The sequence below is a fragment of the Aquarana catesbeiana genome, linkage group LG02 (genome assembly GCF_042186555.1).
Source record: "Aquarana catesbeiana isolate 2022-GZ linkage group LG02, ASM4218655v1, whole genome shotgun sequence".
Taxonomy (NCBI): domain Eukaryota; kingdom Metazoa; phylum Chordata; class Amphibia; order Anura; family Ranidae; genus Aquarana; species Aquarana catesbeiana.
In genome coordinates, this window is record NC_133325.1 from 686,410,419 (window position 1) to 686,436,616 (window position 26,198).

The following is a 26,198-nucleotide window of genomic DNA, read 5'->3' on the forward strand; positions in this document are numbered from 1 at the left end:
TATAGGTGCATGGTATCCCTCTTTATGTGCCGTTGTACAGGGGATTACAGAAGGCTAATATTCAGTAAGTTTTACTAGCGCCACTAAAATTATTTTTTCAATGAAATGGTATGAATTGATGTTTTTATATCTGCCTGGTGGAAAAAGACCTAATTGAGTTTACATTTACTTACGTTGCCCCAACCTGGCGCAGTCTGAGGAAAGCAGGTGTGAATTGGTACCTGACAAATCTACCTGCGTTGGGATCCACATCCTTCTTGTCACCATGTTCTCGCTCTAAAACAAAAAAAAATGAACTTCATTTATGTATTGATAATATCCAAACACACAATAACTATCAGAAGGTGGGACACTGCAGCAAAAGGGGGTGGGACAAAGGAACAACTTTCAAGCTCGAACCACACTTGTGTACTTTGGCAAAATGTGTTTTGCACTGATATGACTGCAAATGCACCATAAGCACATTACAATGTACTTCGCATTACAAGTCACACATATTAACACATGAGAATATGCAATTCAAGTATATTGACACACAGGCACTGCCCGCGAAAATCTGGCATTGTAAAAAACTTGACTTCCCTTTCTGGTGCATTTCACCCAAAATCCTCCTGTTTTGAATTGTATTGTAACTATACTGTTTGCCCTCATGTTGTAAATCCTGTATAATAAATCAGGCTTTAAAGTGTAAGTTCACCTTATCACAATAATGTACACCCTGATTCTGAATGGTCAAAGTGGTCATGTGCCAGCACATGACCAATCAGAATCACTCTGGTTGATTGCTCCTGGAAGAAGACTGCGAATTTCAAGTCTCTGATCTCCTGCATCGGCTGCTTAGGGAAGGAACTGGGAAAAGGGTGGGGGCAGATGGTGAGAGGTATACAGCGTTGGTTCACCTTTTAATTTTTTGTGAAATTTTTCCCACTGACCCTGAATGAATAGGTTTTAGCAGGGGTTATTGGAGACCTACATTTTTAAGGGTTCCTCTGGGATAAAAAGGTTGAGAAAGTCTCTTTGATATTATACAGTGCCTTGAAAAAGTATTCATACTCCTTGAAATTTTCCACATTTTGTCATGTCACAATCTGTTTACCAATGGCTCGCACATGAATCTATTTTGGAATTTTTTACAACCTTAAGCTGACCCAGCTGAGCGTAGAGTGCCTCACATAGGAGCTATTCGCTTAGGTTTCTCTTCTTTTGTCCCTATGTCTACTTTATTTGAATGTATTATTTTGTTTTTATTTATTTTTTTATTATTTTTTGTTACTTGTGTTCCTGTTTTTAATTTTTTTTTTTAATTTGTTTTTCTTGTCATATTTTTTTCCTGCTCCACCTGTTTGTTTCTTTTTCCTTTTCCTTTTTTCCACTTTCCCCTTTTTTTCTCTGTACCGTTTGTCCTTTTTCCTTTTTTTCCCTTTTCTTTTTCCCTTTTTTTCTCCTCCTTTTTTTCCCCGTTTCTGTTTGTTATGCTTTATTATCTTTTTTCTTTCCTTTTCTTTTAATCAGTGTTTTTTTTTCTTTCTTTTTTACCTCCTTTTGTGTTCTCCCCATTTAATCTTCCTTTTTTCTTTTCATTATTTCTTCTTCTATTGTCTTATTCATCTCTTCTTTGATTTCATGCCCTCTCATCTTTCCCCCGTTCTTTTATCACTCTTTTTTTTCTTTTTTGCCTTTCCTAGCCTAGCTCCTACACACTAATGCCGCGTACACACAACCAGACTTTCCAGCAGAATAAACTCTGACGTTTTTTTTCGACGGAGTTCCGATGTTCCGCTGAAACGGACTTGTCTACACACGATCACACCAAAGTCCGATCGTTTAGAACGTGATGACGTACGATGGGACTAGAAAAGGGAAGTTCAATAGCCAGTAGCCAATAGCTGCCCTTGCGTCGTTTTTGGTCCATCGCAATAGCATACAGACAAACGGTTTTCCCGATAGGAATTGATTCCATTGGAAAGATTTAAAACATGTTCTATTTCTAGGTCTGTCAGAATTTTCGAAAGAAAAAGTCCAATGAAGCCGACCAAAATATCCAATGGAATTATTCCGTCGGACTTCACACCGGACGTCACAACGTGATTGGCAGCCAGTGTTCCTGAATGGCAACCTAAACTGCTGGGTCCTAGCGGCTGCTCGTTTTTGATCGGACGCATCAGGTTGATGTGCCCGCTCTATTGCACATACACTGACGCTATGCATGCGGGCTGTATTCCACTGTATTAGGAATTTATTGCTTCAGCATCTTCAGCATGCTTTAGGTTACTTTGTTGCCTTTTAGTTTTTAACGATTTTTGGTGGGATTCTGATGTCATATTGACGTCACGGGGGGGGATTACCATTTTTAAAAATTTTGCATTTTCTGATTGGTGGCTGATGTATTTATATTATGCTTTGACACTGTTGCACTTTATCACATGCCTGACGAAGGGGTCCTGCATGGCTCCGAAACGTTGCACTTATCTCTGTGATGTGATCTCTCTCAATAAACCTTTGGACGGAGGTTGTTGATCCATGGTGTGCTGGTGAATATGTACACTTGCTTGATGTTTCCAGGACCTTGCTGGTAATCGCTGCACACCCACCATTTTAAGATCCATACTTTCCAGGAACGTGTGTAATAGGAATATTGATGAGACACATATGTGTCGGCAGGAAGGGATTAATGGAAAGCAAGTATTTGCAATTTGGTGTACTTTAAAATCACAGGTTTGTGTGAAACTGTAAAAATTAACTTTTAGGGCTCTTTCACACGGGGCGGATCAGTGATGATCCGCCCCGTGAACATCCGCTTGCTCAGCGCTGACATCCGACGCTCCATAGACCTCCGTGGAGTGTCCGTTCAGGTCCGCCTAAAAAACTGACAGGCGGACCTGAACGCACAGTCCGTGTGAAAGAGGCCTTAGACATATTTGTTTTTTTACTGCGTCAGTGCATTTTTCTGGCTTTTATATTTAGGAGGAATTTTAGAGATTTTTTCTTTATGTGTACTATGTAGTATTCTAAGGAATATCCTTAAGGCAGACCTTGTACGAAAACATCATTTAACATTATAACCAATTTTTGCCGCTCAGCTTTTGTAAGCCAAGTTACACTTTTTAAAACATTAGCTGCGTGTATGGATTATGTGTAAAGAGCTTTAATTTGACTGCACTGAAAAAAAAAAATGAATGACAATTATGACCTGGTTGTTATGACAGGTCATGTGATATCACCAATTTTGCTTATCTTCACCTAGTTGCATTAAGGGTTCTTTCTATTTGGGCTGTTGATATGCAAATGTGCTCGAATACATGTACATTCGAAGGATTATATAGAATTAAAAGTAGTATTAACAATTTTGATAGGAACAGTGTGGCGTAAGACGACGCTCAAAACCGACCCCATTTTTCAGATGTGGATATGGCTGTGTATAGCCTTGGCCAGCACTGCTCCGGCCACGCACCCTGACATGTTCTGCCCTGCCTACCAGGGGTTGGTCACAGAGGCTAGATGCACTTGCTGAGGCCATACACAGCCATATCCATGTCTGAAGCACGGGGGTCGGTTTTGAGCGGCGTCTTACCCCACATATGTCCACGCCTCTGAATTAGTGCCCAACACCTGCTCCCACTTTCTGAATACCGGTAGGGACACGTTATTCTGCAGCTTTGAGCGGCGCTCCAAAGCATTTGAAATGGGAAATTTACAGGTAAAACGTCTGTTTTTAACATGACCATATTGCAAGATTCTCTTTTGACATACTAAGAAAGACAAAACTACATATCTAAAAGTCACAGTGCCCTGCTTAGCAATACAATCGTGTTATATAGCTATTCAATTTCAAGATCTCTCCAAACTCACTATTTCATGAATGTGTAGTCTTGAAAGAGGAAAGTACTGTTACATTTCCTTTAGAGGTATTACAAAATAGATCCTGTGCATAATACTCTTGGGCCACTAGGTGGCACTGTTCTATTGCTTATAATATTGCTTATTGCCAATATACCAAGGTCCTATTAAATCAAGCAAAGAATATACAACGCGAGGTTCCCATAAAAAAAAGTCATCATTCAGTATTCTGGTTTTAATAAATCAAAAATCAATTGGTTTCTCTGGGTTATCACAAATGATGGATGTTTAACTTTTTATTTCCATTGATCATTTCAAGTACTAAGGCTGTCTATTTTTATGCTGATCAATTTCAAGTTCTAACTTTGGCTGTTCCACGTTCCTTCCTTGTCAGTGATTCCAGGTGTTCGGTTCAATAATTTTTATTGGTTTTAGTGAAAATATAAAAAAAAAGGAACCGAAGTCGCCCACGCAGGGGCTACATAAGGAGCATTCAAAAGTATAAAACACAGAAAAGTGCCAATGAAAAACAAACAAGCAAGGCAATACATCAGGTGAGCGGAGGGGGCCCCTATGGGGAACCTCTGTGTCTAATTCCATATAATTCAAAAGATTCTAAAGATGGGTACCCCTGCCACGGGGTAACCCCGTACAAAGTGATTCCAGGTGTTCAAGCAAGAGACAGCCAAGCAGCTAGCACTTTCGGCAGTAAGGCAGCAATGCCATCCCCTATATTTCTTCCAAAAGATGGCTTATTATACCAGACACTTGTTAAAGTAATTGCACTGAGCCACTAACAGCCCTAATGCGCACTGGCCGTTATAAAAAAAGCCAGTAGCGTTAGCTGAAGAAAGCAGTAGCTGTAGATTGAGTTATTCAGCATTTTTACAGTAGCGTTTTTGAGCTGTAGCGGTTTTTAGCTTTTTTTAACAAGATTATACTCCCACAAAAGCTTATGGCTCAAAAAACCCTGATAAACGCCAAATAGCTGAGTTTATTCAGTGTTTTTTTGCGCTTTGAGCATTTTTACAGCTGAAAAACTCCTCTCAAAACCCACTAGTTCTGGGTGTTTTTTCAAGTCAGAAAGTGCCCCTACCAAATACTGCTGATAACAAGCCTATAGGGGTTATTTACTAAAACTGGAGAGTGCAAAATCTGGTGCAGCTCTACATAGAAACCAATCAGCTTCCAGGTTTTATTGCCAAAGCTTAACTGAACAAGCTGCAGTTAGAAGCTGATTGGTTACCAAACACACCTGCACCAGATTCGGAGTGCACCAGCTTTAGTAAATCTCCCCCTATGTGTGCATGGGCACATATTATAACATGCTGGGGAGTCTAATGGCTGCAGAAAAAAATGTCTGAAGCTAAAAACAGCTGCTGTAAAAACATCCAGTGTGCATGAGGCCTAAGTATCATCAAGTGTCTAATACAATACTCTTTATTAAAAATTATGAAAATGGCAAGCTTGTTTAACCACTTAAAGACTGCCCACCGCATATACACTGTGGCAGGGAGGCTCTATTGTGCAAAACAACGTACCTGTATGTTGTTTCATGCAATAGATAGTGTGGGCGCGCGCGCTGCACGGAGGAGGAGCCGATGCGCATGCCCAGTGGACCCGATGTCTGTCAGGTACCTGCGATCACGGTACAGAGAGGCAGAAAGGGGATCTGCCTATGTAAACAAGGCAGATCCCTGTTCTGACAGGGGACATCATGGCGATCTGCTGTTCCTAGTGATTAGAAACAGCGATCTCTGTGTTGTTCCTGTCAGCACTTCCCCCACACAGAAACACACCGAGGGAACACAGTTAACCCTTTGATCGCCCCTGTAGTTAACCACTTCAGTGGTCAGTTTAATCAGTTCATTTTTTCTAGCACTGATTCACTGTACTGGTGTCACTGGTCCCCAAAAAGTGTCACTTAGGGTCAGATTTGTCCGCCGCAATGTAGCAGTCCCGCTAAAAATTGCAGATTGCCACCATTACCAAAAATAAAAAAATAAAAAAAAAGTCCATAAATCTATTTTGTAGATGCTATAACTTTTGCGCAAACCAATATACACTTATTGTGATTTTCTTCACCAAAAATATGTAGAAGAATACATATTGGCCTAAATTGATGAATAGATTTGATAATTTTTTTTTTTGGACATGTATTATAGAAGTAAAAAATATTGTTGTTTTTTTTTTCAAAATTGTCGGTCTTTTTTTGTTGTTTATAGCGCGAAAAAATAAAAACCGCAGAGGTGATCAAATACCCCCAAAAGAAAGCTCTATTTGTGGGGAAAAAAAGGACATCAATTTTATTTGGGTACAGCATCACACGACCACGTCAGTTAAAATAATGCAGTGCTGTATTGCAAAAAATGGCCTGGTCATTAAGGGGGTAAATCCTTCCGGGGCTAAAGTGGTTAAAAAATGAGAAAGTCATACAATTTCCAGGCAGTGCCGGTCACTAAGATTATGTTCTAGTCATCTAACTGTTCAAATGTCCATTACAATTGTGGCTCACAAGTTTAAAAGAGATGGGGCCTAAAAATAGGAATGATCTGTCAGAAATAGTGACATGATTATACATGTCAGGGTGAGGTTTAAGTAGGTCAAATATATGTAGATGATCGCGTGTATCCAGGTCATGGTATAGCTAGTAGTAGTTAGTCATTTCAACTGTACGTGTACTTTAATGTTGAAGACATTTTACTGCTTATCCAAGTAGCTATTAAGTACACTAAGGGCCCATTCACACATGAAACTGCACATAACTGCTTGATGCACGTTTGAAGTGCTCTTGACGTGTGTTTGAGCGCTACATTTTTTATGCAGTTGTAGTGCATTTTTCTATAAGTTTTTGGGCTTGACTTTGTTGCATTTCCTTTGAAGTCACTTCCTTTTTCGTAGTATGTGGACAAAAGTAAGAATGTCTGCTCTTGTCGGCGAAATTCTGGTGCTGGCCATTGCCAATTTGAGACGACGTACTTGGAGGCGTCGTTACTGGGTTCATCCACTACTGATGGAAAGAGACCAAAGGTAGTAGTAGTTTGGATATTCTCAAGAGTCTTGGACAGGATGGAATCTCCATACATTTTTAACAGGTTTGATTTCTGGGCCTAATTTCTGCAGGCACCCCCACCCCAATGTTAAAAAAGATATTTCCCATCATTAGTACAGGCAGAAGAGGGGTCCATGTGGTCACTGCACTCTGTTCTGGAACACTTCATGACCGATATGGCTATCCTGATAACCACATGCAATAAGCAACTTACCAGTGATCTTTCTGTCCATCTCTTCATAATCAAGTACATTCTTACATTCTTCTCTCCCAGATCTTCCCTTTTTCTTCTGTTGTCCTTATAATGCTGATGTCTGGGGTCATAAAGCACTGGGTATTCCTGGATCATGGTAATGAATTCCTTTGCATCTATTGGTGACCTGTTTGCTATTTTGGCTGTGCTCTGTTCTCCACACACACCACATGCACAGAGCCAGGAAGTTAATGGGAGGGACAGGACATCGGAAGGAGGGACAGGTTATAATAATTAGTACAATTCTTATTTTTATTATTTTTAAAGGGATGCAGCGCATTTATAATGCATTTGTAGCACGTTCCCTGCATTTGCGGTGCAGAAAAATACAGCATGCTTTACTTTATTTTGAACTGGGCTGAACTGCACTGCAAGGGTATGAACTATGCCCATATGATTACCTTGATTTGGGGCTTTCTATGCAGTTGGAGTGCAGTTCAAAATGCAGCCAACTGTGTTCAGTGTAAAAGGGCCCTAAATGTATGACTTGACCATGCAGCTCGCCATCTTGAAGCCTTTCGGGAAGAGCAAGAGATCCCAATAACCACGGATGGGGCAGATCACTTTAACTTTACAGCTGGGAACTGACTGAAGGTAACAAGCGTAAGCTTGTGGGGAGCACTTCACTTTTGGGATGTACTAGGTATGTCCACAAAGCTGAAGTGGTTAAGTAAACCTTCCCTGACTTAACCAAATTCTCCTTTATTTAGGTCTCACATGCCCCCCATGCCAAGCACTGCATCTCACAGTGGGGGGGGGGGGGGGGGTTTCAGCAACAGAACAGTGCTATCAATCTAGAAAGCAGTGTGGCAGGAAGATGATTGAAAAGCTATAGGCTTGTGAATCAGCAATAATAATGCCAAAAGCCACACCCCATCATTATTTTTTCATCCCACTGACGTGCAACACTGCTCTGAATTTCAAAGCAGAGTAATATAATTGCTACACCATAACAGGAAACTGCATTAGGCCTCGTTCACATGGGTGATGATGCCTGTATATCGCGAACAAGCTGTTTTTAACTTCCAGGTGCTGCACGCAAGCAGCCCATTGAAGTCTCTTAGGACGCAGCCGTTTGTCCTATTGTGACGGGTATGCACGTGCAGAGGAGTTGTCCCAAACACACACTGTCTGCATTTAGCACCGCTCACCCACACTCGCACACCTGTCACATTAGGATGAGTGACTGTGTCCTTGAAGGCTCTGCCTCCTAATAGAGCTCAATAGGCTGCCTGCACACAGTAACTTGAAGTGCCCCTGCTGAAATGAAGCAATCCCTGAATAGGCAGACTCCATACTGAATTCTGCACTCAAAAACATTAGACACAGGAACTCCTACTGGTATTGTCCAACAACATAATCCTGAGGATCAGATTTCCTGGCTGGACACACTGAGTGCTTGTAATACTCCCTCCACAGCCACTGCAGAGTTGCACCAACCAAAGAAAAGGACACCATAATGTGGGCTTGCAATCTCTTATCCGCATTGTTCTTAAAGGCCAGAACCTCATCCACTGGGACCATCAGGGTCTTGCTCAGGTAGGAAATAACTGGATCTATGGTTGGAAAAAAATCCACCTAAATAGGGTACTGCTGACTTAACCATTTTAGAGGTGAAAACAACTTTTCCAGACGAGCTCGATCAGCAGACATTGCTTCCTGCAAGTTAGGATGCATGGGAAAAGATTTGAGCATGTTTGGTGACTGCCAGGACCCAAACACTGTGACCTTCAGAGAAGTACATTTTGCAAGTGGCAGCTTTAATTTAATCCTGACCACATCGGGCAAAAATTCAACTGTGGTCCTATGTGCCCGAGACAGGTCAGAACTCTGAGCCTCTTCCTGAGAGGACTCTTTAAAAAAAGAGGACTCCTGCACCTTACCACTTCTTCTTCTTCCACATCCTCATCCAAAAATATCCTTCATGTTCTTGCAACAAAGTGCCCACATTTACATACCAGGCATTACAACACAGTGAGAATCCCTGAGAGCTCTTTACAGAAGCCTGAGGAGACTGCAGAAAATTTCTCCCTAGATACAAAGGCATTTGAGGAACTTACACCTGAAACAGTGGAAAGACCAAATAAGGGCAGAAAGTCTGAACTGATTTGGCCCAGAGGGCAGGCATTACATGGGGAACTATGTGGGAGCCTGTCCTACCCTTAGAAGGGATTTGTGAGCTCATCCCTTTGTCTCTCACCACCTCTCTGCCTGCATTCTGCCAGTTCTTGGGAATATAAAGCCTCACCTCAAAAGGGTAATTAGATGACCACAGTTAAGTAGTGGCCAAGCAAAGCCTACCTCGCAACACCACAATACTTGCAGGGAGATGCCCTGGGTGAGGAGGCCAACCGCTTGGTCTGTGCTGCTGTGCAGTGAAAGGAGGGGTGGCACTCCACATATGTGAAAATAGTGGGTTGCCCGCACTCCGATATGAGGGAGAGTATTAATTTTATTGGATACATCCACAAAGATCCATGGGCAGAACAAGCACAGGGATGCAGGCTGCAGGGCTATCAGAGAGCCCAATCTTCAATCATCACAGTGGGCACACTGCGAAAGGGCTTTCAGGGACATGTCTCCTCCTTAGGGGATCACAACCCTGGACTTGTGGGGCATCCTGCCAGCATCAATTCCAGCTACCAAGTACCCAAGCCAACACTGCCAGTGCTGACCGGCAATCTTACGGGCTGTCCTTGATTTTGGCAACGGAATCCAGTAACCATCCCCCTGGGCGCAAGGCCATGGGCAGCTCATCTGGATAAAGCCTTTCCCTTTTCTCCAGCAAGGGTGTATGGAACAGGCAGTAAAATCCATAAGCACACTCATATAAATAACTCTTTAGAGAGACTGCAGAGAAACATCTAGTACCTAAGGACACTAGCACAAAACTGAGTGTTGTGCTGGACAGGGAAACCTTCCCATTATTGGCCAGTGTCCATTCACTTTTAGGTGGCTGCAAAATCCAAGTAAGCCATGAATAAGAAGAAACCCTGTGTCCTATAATGTATGATTAGGACATTTTTATTTGCAATAATGAAATAGCCCTGGACATGACCATAGTCAAGTCTTACTCTGAAAAATAAAATGAATGCAGACCAATAAAGAATTACAGAAGGGAAATTTCTAAATCATGAAACAATATTAAGATTTTACTCTTTCCTTTTCTCCTGGAACACAGTACTAGATCATAATGACAACCGATAAAATTAGAATAAAAACTTTCTAAACAAGAATCATTGCATTTCCTCTGTTTGCATTTGCTGTATTAACTGATGTTCCTGTTATAAGTTATATGTTCCTTTGTTTCAAGTGTTCTGCAAGCAGCTTTTTCCTTTTCAGTCTGTTTACCTAGTTAAATATTTTTACCAATTGCCACAAAGGTACAATTGCTACACAGGTACCGTATCCTGTGTGTATATATATATATATATATATATACACACACACACACACACACACGAATACATACACACATGTTTATTTTCCTTCATCTTTACATGCAGACACAAAAGTGACAGCAACTTTGACACTACCATGGGTGCTTACAGAGTTTCAAACAGAACTGCACGTTTTCAATTAGCAACGACTGGGCTGTATAGAGTTGGGAAAAAGATTGATGTGGACCCCTTTCCTCCAGAACTTGGAGAGGACAGATGCCTTACTTTGTATGCATCTCTTCATCTCTTTCATATATATATATATATATATATATATATATATATTATACATAGGTCTATGGCCAAGCTTTGCATTAGCGTATTGAATAAGCCAGATGATTCCAAGTTTCTTTGCATAAATAAATAACCTTTTAAAACCCACAGTGCTCTAGGTTTAATGACTGTATAACTCTACAATGTCTTCCTTGCAAATACCCGCTGTACAAATGATCACAAAGAAAAAAAAAATTTAAAAAATATATATATATAATATATATGAATACACAGCACTTTCCAATCCTATCTGCATAAAATAGAATAAAATGTTACCAGTTAAATGTGATTTTCATAACACTGAACTTGTTAGTGCCTAGAACACTCTATATAGAGTTTCTGTACAGAGCCAATCCGAGCGGCTCTGTACGCTCACTTTAGATTACTGTGACTGACCATAAAAAGACCAATTACAGGTACCACATGATGTAAACCAATGTTTCTGTACTCTAGTCCTTAAGTACCCCCAACAGGCCATGTTTTCAAGCTTTCCATTATTTTGCACAGGTGATTTGATCAGTTTCACTGCCTTAGTAATTACCACAGCTGTTTCATCTGAGGGAAATCCTGAAAACATGACCTGTTGGGGGTACCTGAGGACTGGAGTTGAGAAACATTGATGTAAACAGTGTATGTTTGCATCTATGAGCCCCCCTTCCCTTCCTTTCAAGCCCTATTCACACAGGTTGATTACTTGCGCGCCCCATGCAGGGATATGTTTTGCTGGCAAGAAGATGCAGTTGGAACATGCATCCTCATGCTGGCAGTCCCATAGATGTCTTTTGGGAAATGCAGCTGCACAGACACAGCCACTATGTCCTAATATGACCTCTATGTGGGTGTGGGACCTGAACTCACCCTGGGTGCATTCAGTGTGGTGCACCCACACCCGCAGGAGGCGCCCCAAAATGGGACAAAATGGCTGTGTTCATTCAGCCACTTATCCCAATAGACATCTATGGAACAGCTGGCACAGAGATGCATGGAAAACCTGTGCATTCCCTTGCCAGCTAAACACAGCCCTGCACAGGGCACACTGTAAATCCTTACAATGGAGTAAGGGGAGCAAACAGGAACTAATGAATTAATTAATGGAGTCATTCATTATTTCTGAAATATAGTCAAGGCAGCAACTGTTGCAAGTAAAGTTTTTATTCTTTTCACCCTCCTCTCCTATACATCCAATCTTCATAGTGCCTCTCTATGTGACCTGTATGTTAACCCTTTGCTTCCCTTATGCTGCACATTAACCCCTTCACCTGCTTTCCTCCTTCCTCTACATCTAGTGCACCATTACTAGCATGTTTCTTGTGGCAAAAAATAATACCACTTTGAGGTGTTTACTTTTCAAAAGGGGGTCATTTTGGGGGTGTTTGCACGGTCATGGCATTTTTACTTTAATCGAAAACAAGGAACCTTTTTTTTTAAAGAAATTAGTATCTGTCTCTAAAAAAAATGGCATAAAATTAATTTGGGTACAGTGTTCCATGATTGAGTAATTATCAAAGTTTGACGGCACTGGAAACTGGAAAACAGCCAGGTAATGAAGGGGTAAAACAGAAAAGTACTCAAGTAGTTAATAAAGTAACCTCACCGGATGCTGGTGGCTTTGTGATTTCAAATAGAACTGTTCCTGACTCCATGTCTCGGATTTTAAATCTTGTGAAGTCTATCTTGTAAACATTTTCTTCTGGAGTGCATAAATAATCTGTGAAAAGAGCAAATGGATGGTTAGATTTCAGGAATAAATCCTTACACCAAGAACAGATTGAAAAAGAGTTCTAAAAGCTAAAATGTTAACAATGTTCATCACCTTAGGTTGGTCATGCACTGCACAGGTTCTGCTGTTCTGACTATTGCTTGGGTCAATTTACCAAAAATTTCAATTTCACTTAAGGTTAGATATAATCTGGTAGGCCAAGCTGCCCCCGATATCTAATATCTGCTGCCGTTGGACCTATCCACCTGTGCTGGTGCGTTGATCTACCCTGTCGGGCCGAGGGCCGTCCAGGCCGACAGCTGCAACACACACTGTTTTTAAATGATATATCCTGGATAGGAAAATAACTCAAGAATTACACAGTTTGCACGGTCAGTGTCTAAACACATTCAAATGTAGAGTACGGTGTGATTTTATACGTACCTATCAGTCTGTGTATAGTCAATATTAAGCATTTAATTTGTGTTTATTTGTTTAAATTGCAGACGTTTGCACGTTCTGCGACATGATCGCATATACAACAAAACAAAACAAAAACTCTTGCGCATAAATGTGTGGCCCGACAGTTCAAAGTTCTCGATTGATGGTAGCTTTCAGCCTTGCTGCCCTCAAGGATAGGGAAATCCTAACATGCAGACAAAAAACAGAAAAGAGAGGGCGCACCGGCCTTGTGCATTATCTTTAAAAAGTTTATTAAAAGAAGGAAACGTAAAAATACTACTCACAAGGGTAGAAAAAAATTGCGCATAATGGTCTATTGATGGTGATAATGGATACACCGATAGCAGTCTCCAGACCTACGGACAAGACGTGCAGCTGCTGGCTGACGCGTTTCGAAGGTAGCACAAGGCCGGGGGCGCCCTCTCTTTTTTGTTTTTTGTATAATCGCATATACCCCTGATGAAGAAATAGCAATTTTGAAACGCGTTGGGTTTTTTCTGTTGTGTTCACTATCAACTAAACAGATCTCTGCGATTATCAGCTGTCTTATTTGAATTGTTATTGCATGATTAGTCCTGTCCAGTATTGAATTATGACTCTTTGATATGTGTAGTGTATATATGTGCTCATTATTTTAAATCTACGCTTCTTAATAAAATCTTATATACTTTTTATATATTGTTTTCATACCTCATTATGCTATCTGCCCCTCTCTAAAAGTCCCACTCAGAGGAAACCTGATTTTCTTTCAATGTTTTGCAACTTGGGATGTGGGGCAGCCTAGCGTGTACTCTGTGACGCTCAGCACTTTTTCAATTATTCTAATATCTATAGGGGACTCATGCAGCAAGATGTTTCCTCCATAGTTGTGGATCTGTTCCTATCCACTTTTGGCTATTCCCAATGCTTTTGCTGCATTCTTCAGAATATCATTTAGAAAAACAAAAAGGATGTTGGATGGTTTTGAAAGGTGTGCAGCACAATGCTGCAGCATTTACTAAAATGTACGGTAATTATCAGTGTTTTAAGCCCAACAACCTCTTTAACTTCTAAAATACTCCAGGCAATTCATTATACATGTAAAAAGCAGAAGTGCTCATTACTACACAGTGTTGACCTTAGTTAGCAATCCCATTTCATAATGTGTATACCAAAATCAGTTTTAGAGTAAAGGGCTGTACACACTGGACGAATATCGGGCGGCATCGGCCAGTTCCATAGAAACTAGCTGACATTTGGCCCGCGTGTGACAGGTGGTTCGACAGAAGCCAGCTTCTGTTGAAGGGGTATGACTGGAAATGACTGAGAGCACTGATCGTGTGTTCTGGCAAGGGGACGTCACCCCTGTCAGAATACAATAGCTCAGCGGGGGAGATCGTTGTACTAACATTGCATAGTTAATACAGCGGCTCCTCCCGAGCTATTAGTTTTTTGTTCCTTCAGGCCACTGGGTTGAGGAAAAAAAAAACAAAAAAAAAACTACGAGGCGCATAGGCGGAGCCTGACTGAGCAGACATGCCAGCTTAGAGCTCTGCTCCTGAAGATATGTTTCCATGTCCCGGCTCAGCTTCACCCGGTAAATATTGTTACTCGGTCTGCTAATAATCCCTGCCACTTAATGGTTCTTGGGAGTTCTTGTCTGAAAATGAAGCCAAAAAACAACAAAGCAGCGCAGCCTCAGGTTTCAGTCAGAATGGCACTAGCTTCACCCCCTCCCCCTGTTACCTCACACTCAGTGAAATCCTCTCAGCGCTCTAAGGTGTCTGTAGCAACACAGGGGGAATATAACAGATATTCAGATTCAGATATACAAACTTCACAAATTACATCTTTTACAGACCCTGGGTCATTCTTCTGTTCTGAGGCAATTTGAAAAAATGCTTCACAAAGCCCTTAAACAAACCTCAGATCATATAACAAAACAGTCTGACTAGGGAAATCAGCACTGCAAATCTTGAACAGCGAGTTGATGAACTTGAAAATAACACCCAGACTTATGCAGTTGAATTTGAAAACGTAGTCCTTCAATCTCGTATAGAAGTTTACGAAAATAGGGCCTGGCGTTCCAATATCCGTATACGTGGAATACCTGAATCTGTCACTGATTTGCAAGCCACTATGCTATCCCTATTTCAAGAACTACAACCTTCCATACAAGTCAAAAGAATAGAGATGGACAGTGTTCATTGAGCCCTCACACCTCGCAAAGCTGATGGCCATCCGCGTGATATTATCGCCAAATTTCACTGTTTCCTTACCAAGTAACAACTTTTTGCTAATCTATCTCAGCTCACCATCTCTAAGCATCGAGCTTTGAAGCCACTTCAAGTTTTACAGCGACACCAGATCACCTATCAATGGGGCTTTCCATTTTCAGTTCGCTTCACTTACCAAGGATCTAAATATGTCTGCCTTTCTGCTGAAGAACCCCTCTTTACAAAACATTCAACTTCTAGAATGCCCTCTCAACCAAAGCAACGCACAAAATTGAATGGTTACCCGCTCCCTATAAAAATCAGCTGGTGCTGTAGGAAATAAAGTCACCAGGGGCAATCAAAACGTGGTCGTTTTTCTTCTTCTAAGCCAACTCCTGAGGACTCTATGGACCGACCTTTCTCTTTTTGTTTGACTCGATGTCAGGTATTCTTATATCTTAATCTTCAATCTAACAAGATGTTTGGTAAACTTTTTTTTGTCTTACCAGTTTAGAATTCACTCACTGCAAACTTTTTTCTATAGTTTAACTCCTTACTTTTCGGCTGTTTTTATAAAAAAAAAATTTTATTGACAGCAGTGAGTTGTTCACTATATTTCTTTACAGTCTCGAGCTATTATTCGTTTTTTGAATGTTTTCTGTAATGTTTTTTGTTTCTTGTATACACTTTATAATTTCCATGCTTCCCAAATCTAAAACCGATACAACCTCTTGGACAAATTACCGTCCTATTTCGCTTCTTAATATTGACATTAAACTTTTAGCTAAAATACTTGCGACCCGCTTGAATCAAGTAATAGGCAAATTTGTTCATCGAGATCAAGTTGGGTTTATCCCCTCACGCCAAGCAAGTGATAATATTCGTAGAGCTTCTTTACTTGCCCATGTCGCTAAATTCAGATGTCTACCTGCATGTTTTTTTTCGCTAGATATAAGAAAAGCATTTTCACTGTCTCCTGGTCATACTTACAATATATTCTTCAAAAATTGGGTTTTGGACCGCATTTTTTTAAGTGGATTTCTTCCTTATATATGATAAGCCGAATGCATTTATCAAATATGCTGGTTTTAATTCAGACCCTTTCCCTATTAGAAGTGGAACTCATCAAGGATGTCCTCTCTCCCCCCTCCTATTTGCACTCCTCATTGAACCCTTGGCCCATTCAATTAGATCTGATCAAAACATAAAAAGGTATTGAATTAGCTGGAAGTCATCATAAAGTATGTCTTTTTGCAGATGACATCTTACTCTTCATGTCCTCTCCCCATATCACAGCACCTAATCTCCTCTGTCCTAAACCGTTTTGCACACATTTCGGGTTTAACAGTTTACTATCAAAAATCATCTGCACACAACAAATCCTTGTCTCCTTCAGACCTTCAGCTTGCTAAAGATTCACTTCCCTTCTCTTGGACACCTTATAGACTTCCATACCTAGGAATACAACTCACTCCTAAGATAACTGACTTATACTCAGCTAACTTCCCTCCATTACTAAAACAGGTTACTGAATTAATATCACAATGGTCTTCTATCCTGGTTAGGCAAAATTATTGTAAATAAGATGGCTATATTGCCCAAGTTTTTATATCTTTTTGAAGTCTTGCCCATCCCAGTTCCATCTAATTTTCTACTGCTTATACAGCGCAGAATTATCTCTTTTATCTGGGGTAAAACGAAACATCGAACCTCTAAATCCACTCTTTGTAAACCACAATGCTGCTGAGGTTTAGGTCTCCCAAATATTTCAGCTTACCATCATGCTGCACAACTTGCACATTTACCAAAATACCATGCAATCAAAGAAATTCCTCTATGGGTAACAATTGAGTCTATTGACTGTGACCCTATTTCAGTATCTAACATCTTATGGTTAAGACCAACTGATCGTACTTTTATTAGTAAACCTATCACAAAACATTCTTTATCAATCTGGGACAGATTCAAAACTTCTCGTCCTTCAATCTCCTCATTTACCGCTCCTTTCTTTGTTAAAAATCCTGCTTTTTACCCTGCCTGGATCGCTCCTAATGCTTTCAAAGCATGGAATACAGCTAATTTATGCCCTTCCAGTGCTCCTTGCTGTGAAGACCAGTTATAGGTGGGGGCAGTGACTTTTTTTGTATTGTTGACATATTGGTCAGGCAACGCACTGACACCTTTGCTGCCATTGTGCAATGTGCTGGGTGCTCAGTGTGTTCCTGCACCTTTAAGGAGGGTTGGGCTCCCTCCAGTCACCTGCCCTTCATCTGTCCATTAGAATACATGTGCTCCCACTGTGCAGACTCTTCAAAGTTAGAGTAAGGGTCTACAAGATACAGGGTGCCTTGCGGTGGCCTGCAGCTTATGCATGTATTTGCAAATGTTTGCAACTAAACCCCTGTTTTTTAAACGCATACTGTTAGACAGGTTAATTCGGTTGGTGGCAGGCTGATTGGTAAGTTGAGCTTGGAAATTCTTTGGTTTTATTTGACATGCGTCTGCCCTTCCAGTGCTCCTTGCTGTGAAGACCAGTTATAGGTGGGGGCAGTGACCTTTTTTTGTATTGTTGACATATTGGTCAGGCACTGCACTGACACCTTTGCTGCCATTGTGCAATGTGCTGGGTGTTCAGTGTATTCCTGCGCCTTTAAGGAGGGTTGGGCTCCCTCCAGTCACCTGCCCTTCATCTATCCATTAGAATACATGTGCTCCCACTGTGGAGACTCTTCAAAGTTAGAGTTAGGGTCTGCAGGATACAGGGTGCCTTGCCGTGGCCTGCAGCTTATGCATGTATTTGCAAATGTGTGCAACTAAACCCCTTTTTTTTTAACGCATACTGTTAGACAGCTTAATTTGGTTGGTCGCAGGCTGGTTGGTAAGTTGAGCTTGGAAATTCTTTGGTTTTATTTGACATCTGTTTGGTATCTGCCTCGTTCATACATTCTTTTCCTACTTTGTGTGATACATGTGGACTTCCTCAACCGGAACTGTTCCGATATTTGCAAAGCAAAAAAAATTTCCAACCTTATCTCAATTCCAACTCCCAACTATCCCAAATGTGTTTTGAACGCATATGTATTTTTGACCCACATGCTAGAGGACTTGTTTCATTTCTCTATAAGCAAATTTTAGCTAGTACTAACACTGGTCCCCCTCAAATCTCGAAATGGAAACTAGACCTTAATCGCTCATTTATGTCTGCTTCTTCTAATGTTGCTGCTGTGGAAACTAACTTTAAGGTGCTAACCCGTTGCTATTTGGTCCCTGCTAGAATATTGAAATATGCTTCTGATTACCCTGGGGCTTGTGTTCGCGGCTGTTAAGAGTCGGGCACTCGACTTCATATTGGGTGGGATTGCCCAAAAATTCTGGAAGGCAGTTTTTTAATTAGCCTCCAAAATCTTTGATACACCTATACAGCCCAATCCTGCTATAGCCCTATTAAACATGAAACCTGATGGGATCACACAGAATCAATTTTGCCTTTTTTTACAGCTCCTAACAGCCACAAAACAAACCATTGCTAAGGCATGGAAAACGAAATATTTAATTCTAGCTGAAACCATACACAGAACTAATAAAGCTCTTATTCTTGCTAAAATAGAAGCAATCGAAAGAGATCGAATCTGTCAATTTGAGAAACTCTGGCTTCCTTGGGTTAAGCATTGTTTACCTCCAGACTTTGATGACACACTATTATTGCTTTGGTAATGTTACTATATTTGTCTTGACTATACTTTCTATAATTGTAAACCCTCCCCCCCTTTTTTTTTTCTACCCTCTTCGCTCTATTCCTATTTTTTGTTTTCTACCTTACTTTTCATATTGTGTAGTACTTATAAACAGATTATCTCTTCTGTTTTTAATATATACCTATTCGATTGATCTTCTTATTACTGCTTTTGCAAAATGAACCAATAGAACGGAATAGAATTTTATAATGCTTTCGATGTAATACTTTATTGGTTTATTTGTTGCTCTACTCGTTACATTTTTACATATTCATCCTGTTCATAAATCGAAGTGTTTAGCTCTATTGCTATTTGAATATTGTACCACCATCCTTATATGTACTCAATTTGTCAATCTTTGTTATATTTAAAAATAAACAGATGTAAAGAGAAAAAAAACTAGTAGGGTGTACAAAGCTTAAATTAAGCAAGCTATAAAATAATACATAAGCAGAGGTTGTACAAGTTCAAGCATTTTAATGTATAGACAGCTATAGGCAAATTGTGACTTTCAGGTTAAAGCTGAACTCCAAGCAAACAACAAAAAACACATCTATACAGCATATACAGAAGGCGTTTTATCTACCAAAAGAAGAACGAGTTTTGCTATTTAAAAGCTGCATTACTGACTCAGTAAGCAAATTAAGATTTACCTTTTGTTTCACAGTAAATACAGTATATCCAGCAAACATAAGAAAACTTCAGTTGGGGTTTATTGTGTTCTACTTCTACATCTTAAGAACTGCATTCATAGCTGTTAACAGGACAATGAGTTTTCCAAGTAACCTACAAATAGAAACCCAACAAAGCTTCCTCAGGTTGCAGGCAGCTCCATGTATTCTGATGGCTGGATGCCCACTTATACGGTGTAGCACATAATCTGTGCAGCAGAGGTACTAACCAGCAGCCAATTTTTAGCTCTGCCTTGTTCCAGGGCTCTAACCATCAAGTATTTACCTGCTATACTCCTCACTAACTTTTTTCACTAATCTGGTGATGTGGGAACCTATTTTGCTTCTCTTCAGAAGAGATATTCTCAAACACACCTACTGTAAGCTTCTCTCTCCCTTTCTCATACAGAAAGCCTGACGAAAATATTGACGTATCTGTAGGAAAACGTTTCTCAAAGCCATCTGCTTTGAAAGCTTGGGCCCAATTAGTGTTCACCTCCAATATTCTGGTATCATGTTTCTGCTGTGCTTGCTTGCCATCATCACCAAACACCACTATCTGTTAACACTCTTGAAATACAACCATCCTATAAAAGTGTTCAATAAATTCTTACACTTGTGCTGTGTGTATGGCAAGTATCCTTTCTAGATGAAAAATTACATCTCACAATCTCAAAAGAAGCACAAAGCAGGCACAGAACTATGGTAGCGTTCTGAAAGCAGCGGGGATTATGAGCCCTTTTTGATTATGCAGCAGGAAGGTCAAGGCAAGAATTGTCCAGACTACTAGGGTCAGACATTGTTATAGCTTACAGTACAAGTCTAAAGGTGTGCATTTTTGGGAAAGAAATAATAATCCTTATGATATAAAGAAAAGTAAAACCAAGCTATTAGCCATTAACATCATTTGAAGTCATACTGGTAGCCACTAGGCCTGGCAATGATGATGCATTTGATAGTCTGGCAAAGAGGGTATAGGAACAGATTTGGGCAAACTATTGGGGATTGGTCATCCTAAAAAGATTCCATGTTTTAAGTGGACATAAACAAACCTATACAATGTATTTACCGAAAGCTAAACTCTTATGAAGCAATTTTAGTTTCTCACAAGGTAAGAAGGCTAGACCAGATATAGAATAATACAATGATTGCATATTGAAAAATGTAGTTCTTGTATATTGAGGAGCTACAAGTTAAACATCCCACAGCTTTACTTCTGTAGCTAAAGCTTAGGCACTAGACCACCCGAACACGTTTTACCCTTTCAGATTATCACATCATACAGATTCTCAAGTCACAATGTATGAAAGGAAAGATTTCTATACTATACACCTCTAAATCCATGCCAAAATTAATCCACACACCGACAGGATTAAAAGTTAAAGGCAAATTAAAAATGCGCAGTTAGAGGAGAAAGACTGAAGAAGCCTTCAAGTCACATCTGCATGTTGCACCAGCTGTTAACAATGAATACAATACCTGGGGCTAGTTTAGTTAATTAAACCAAGACATTTTACCAACAGTCAATGTGTATAAATTATAATAAGAAAAGATTTATAGTATTAAAATGCCTGCACTAGCCTCAAAAATGAAGTACAGTGTCTTGAAAAAGTATTTACACCCCTTGAAATTTTCCACATTTTGTCATGTCACAACCAAAAAATGTAAATGTATTTTATTTGGATTTTATGTGATAGACCAACACAAAGTGGCGCATAATTGTGAAGTGGAAAAAAATGATAAATGGTTTTCAAATTTTTTTATAATTAAATATGTGAAAAATGTGGCGTGCATTTGTATTCAGCCCCCTTTACTCTGATAGCCCTAACTAAAATCTAGTGGTACCAACTGCTTTCAGAAATCACTTAAATAGTAAATAGAGTCCACCTGTGTATAATTTAATCCCAGTATAAATACATCTGTTCTGTGAAGCCCTCAGAGGTTTGTTAGAGAACCTTAGTGAACCAACAGCATCATGAAGGCCAAGTAACACACCAGACAGGTCAGGGATAAAGTTGTAGAGAAGTTTAAAGCATCCCAAGTTTTTAAAATCTTACAGAGGCTGTTTAATCCATCATCTTAAAATGGAAAGAGTATGGCACAACTGCAAACTTACCAAGACATGGCCATCCACCTAAACTGAAAGGTTGGGCAAGGAAAGTATTAATCAGAGAAGCAGCCAAAGAGGCCCATGGTAACTCTGGGGGAGCTGCAGAGATCCACAGCTCAGGTGGGAGAATCTGTCCACAGGACAACTATTAGTCGTGCACTCCACAAATCTGGCCTTTATGGAAGAGTAGCAAGAAGAAAGCCATTGTTGAATGAAAGCCATAAGAAGTCAGTTTGCAGTTTGCGAGAAGCCATGTGGGGGACACAGCAAACATCTGGCAGGTGCTCTGATCAGATAAGACCAAAATTGAGCTTTTTGGCCTAAAAGCAAAACGCAATGTGTGGCAAAAAACTAACCCTGCATATCACCCTAAACACACAATCCCCATTGTGAAACATGGTGGTTGCAGCATCATGTTGTGGGGATGCGTTTCTTCAGCAGGGACAAGGAAGCTGGTCAGAGAGAATGTGAAGATGGATGGAGCCAAATACAGGGCTATCTTAGAAGAAAACCTGTTAGAGTCTGCAAAAGACTTGAGACTGGGGCAGAGGTTCACCCTCCAGCAGGACAATGACCCTAAACATACAGCCAGAGCTACAATAGAATGGTTTAGATCAAAGCATATTCATGTGTTAGAATGGCCCAGTCAAAGTAGAGACCTAAATCCAATTGAGAATCTGCGGCAAGACTTGAAAACTGCTGTTCAGACGCTCTTCATCCAATCTGACAGAGCTTGAACTATTTTGCAAAGAATGGGCAAAAATTTCACTCTAGATGTGCAAAGCTGGTAGAGACATCCCCAAAAAGACATGTAGCTGTAATTGCAGTGAAAGGTGGTTCTACAAAGTATTGATTTAGGGGGCATGAAAAAAAAAGCACGCCACATATTTCACATATTTATTTATAAAAAAATGTTGAAAACCATTTATCATTTTCCTTCCACTTCACAATTATGTGCCACTTTGTGTTGGTCTACCACATAAAATCCCAATAAAATAGATTTATGTTTTTTGGTTGTAACATGACAAAATGTGGAAAATTATAAGGGGTATGAATACTTTTTCAAGGCACTGTAAATCTAGGTATAGGATCCATATACACAATTTCCCCTGGCCTTGCACGATGTAGTAATCAGTGAATAAGCAGTCAACCACTAGGCCCAAGTACCGTCATATGAGCGTGGACCTAGCTTTCAGAAATTTTGAACTGTGTCAGAACAGTTGAAATATAATTAAAGGCAAAATCTTTTCTTTAGTTTTGAATAGAGTGGAGAGAGATTAGGACCCCTGTCAGTTTTTATTGCTGTCTGTGCCCCCATTAAGTAGATTCCTTTCCATTTGTCCTGTTTACTGTTCTCATTGAAAGTGAAACCAAAAGAAAATCCCAAATTTTGGGTTGTTCCCAGAAAAGTAATAGAGGGGAAATCTTCCAATGGGGACACTAGTTCTGGTGGCCTGGGGGTCCCAAAGGAATTCCCTTTATTTGCAGGGATTTCCTCTCACTTCCTGTTTGGCTACTGGACAGAAAGTGAAAGGAAATCTCCACAATGGGACACAGATGAAGAAAAAAAAATCTGACATGGGTTATAAGTCTCCCTTAGGCTGGATTCACACCTATGCATTTTTAGTGCTTTTCGCATTTTGCTGATTTGCACTACAGAACGTGTTCCATAGGAAACCATGTTAAATGGACTGCAGTGCAAAGCTGCAAAATGCAAAAAGCACAAAAACTGCATAGGTGTGAATCCAGCCTTACTCTATTCAAAATGAAAAAAAAAAGTTTTGCCTATAGTTCTACTTTTATGGGTTTTTTTTTTTTTTTTTTTACACAGAGCTCTCTGCTACAGGAGCAATCTATTAGTCAGGCCTATATCTGTGCAATCACAAAAAATATGCTCTCTGCTGAATGAACAGTGCTAGCTCTGACTCAGCAGGGGGCATGTCAGACCTCTGCAGAAAGACCACTGATTCCACAGAGGGAGCAAGGGCCCTTCACTACATTGAGCTGCCGGGCGACAGACATTAATACCTAGACTGCTGTTTATAGAAAATGAACGGTTATACCACGAAGGTTTCTCCGACAGAACTCTGACAGAATTCCATTCAAGCGGTCTTGTCTACACACGGTCAAACCAAAGTCCGACCGTCCAGAACGCGGTGACGTACAGCCTGTACGACGGGACTAGAAAAGGGAAGTTCAAGAGCCAGTAGCCAATAGCTTCCGTCTCGTACTTGCTTCAGAGCATGCGTCGTTTTTGGTCCGTCGGAACAACATACAGACGAGCGGTTATCCCAAATTGGTTCCATCGGAAATATTTAGAACATGTTCCATTTCTAGGTTCGTCAGAATTTTCAAAAAAAAATGTCCGATGAGGCATACACACGGTCGGAATAGACGATGAAAAGCTACCATCGGACTTTTTCTGTTGGACATTCCGCTCGTGTGTACGCGGCTTTAGGAATCATTCTCAGCGGCTGGCCCGCTGTGATGCATTAACGTGCATTGTGTCATGCATTGGCATGCGCTGCGTAAAGTCAGCCGCTAATGCACCACAATGGACCAAAAATCATACATGCATGTTTGGCAGAACAGCAAACCGCAAGACAACACTATTTATTCTGAAAACAAATTCTGCTCTGTAGATCTATACAAAATGATGCTCAATTTTCAACAAAGTGTGAAACTAGCTAAACAAAGCTATGCATGCAGACCAGAATGACTGGCAAGAGACTACAGTCCTATTTTCAAGCTCAGTCTTAAAGGGAAGAATTATATACAGTATAAAGATCTACAAATACTGATAAAAAAGTAAACAAAGGTTTTTTATAGATTTTTGCACAGTCACTATGTTTCTTGATAGCAGTTCACAGATTTCCTTGTTGCTCAGAAATGTTCTTTAAACCGACAACAGCAGCAGTTTGCATTAATAAGTGTCACAAATATTACAGCTGGCTGCACAGTGCATTATTTGTAAATGCTGATTGACTAAAACCATACAACTCTTAAGCCGCTTTGCAACCTCATTAAGTCGGCATTCCTGAAATAGAAACAGATTAAGAGTTGCCACGGTTCCATAATGGTCTGTCAGCTCGTCTTCCATAAACACAGGTAGCTTGGCTCCATCCTACCTAGCTCACCGCTAGAGCTGGATATGGATTTCACTGGCAGGTACAGTTACAGCCATCAGTCATTCCACATGGAAATAAGACAGGAAGGCAGGGACACACGAGATTAATCCCTGTGTGTGTCATTATCAGCATGGTGAAAGAAAGGATAGTGAGCGCACATTGTGCAACAGTGTTAAGGCAGTTTGTAATGTCACACCATGCCGGAAAATCGTAATCAAGCTATACACCAAGTTATATATATACAATATACAATATGTACTAAGATTTCAAAATGGACACTCTGACAGGTACACCCAGTGTGTGTATTTTATATATATATATATATATATATATGGCTGGGAGATTTTCTTAAAAAAAAAAAAAAATCTTCGATTCTCTTAAAAAAAACTCGATTCACGATTCGATTTAAGGTTTTTTTTTTTTTTCTTTGGAAACCGCGCCGGTCCTGAAGCGCTGCGGGCATGAGTTTTTAGGCGAGGCCGCGGCTTCAGCCTAGTCCGCGTCGTCCGGACGAAGCCGTGGCCTCTCCTAAAAACTCATGCCCGCATCGCCTTAGAACCGGCGCGGTGAAAAAAACAAAATCTAAAAAAATCGATTTGCTTAAATGTTGAATCGATTTTGACCTCTCAACTCGATTCAAGATTTAAATCGTTTTTTTCCCCAGCCCTAATATATATATATATATATATATATATATATATATATATATATATACACACACACACACACACACATATACACACACACATACATACACAACACACACAGTATCTCACAAAAGTGAGTACACCCCTCACATTTTTCTAAATATTTTTTTCTATCTTTTCATGTGACAACACTAAAGAAATGACACTTTGCTACAATGTAAAGTAGTGAGTGTACAGCTTGTATAACAGTGTAGATTTGCTGTCCCCTCAAAATAACTCAACACACAGCCATTAATGTCTAAACCACTGGCAACAAAAGTGAGTACACCCCTAAGTGTCCAAATTGGGCCCAATTAGCCATTTTCCCTCCCTGGTGTCATGTGACTCATTGGTGTTACAAGGTCTCAGGTGTGAATGAGGAGCAGGTGTGTTAATTTTGTTGTCATCGTTCTCACTCTCTCATTCACTGGAAGTTCAACATGGCACCTCATGGCAAAGAAGAGGATCTGAAAAAAAGAATTGTTGCTCTACATAAAGATGGCCTAGGCTATAAGAGGATTGCCAAGACCCTGAAAATGAGCTGCAGCATGGTGGTGGCCAAGACCATACAGCAGTTTAACAGGACAGGTCCCCCCCATCAGAACACAATAGCTCAGCAGGGAAGATCACTGTACTAACATTGCATATTTAGTGCAGC

The 26,198-nt window shown here is 40.3% G+C and overlaps 1 protein-coding gene across 1 annotated transcript in view; it reads right to left on the reverse strand.

The window, feature by feature from the left end:
• Window positions 1-26,198, reverse strand: part of UNC119 (unc-119 lipid binding chaperone) — a 119,906-nt gene that overhangs the window by 13,540 nt on the left and 80,168 nt on the right. Inside the window, exons 2-3 of the mRNA XM_073616766.1 lie at window positions 12,450-12,563; window positions 174-276 (exon numbers count right to left, since the gene is read on the reverse strand). Of these exons, the coding sequence (XP_073472867.1) occupies window positions 174-276; window positions 12,450-12,563 (217 nt within the window). The remainder of the gene's footprint in view (window positions 1-173; window positions 277-12,449; window positions 12,564-26,198) is intronic.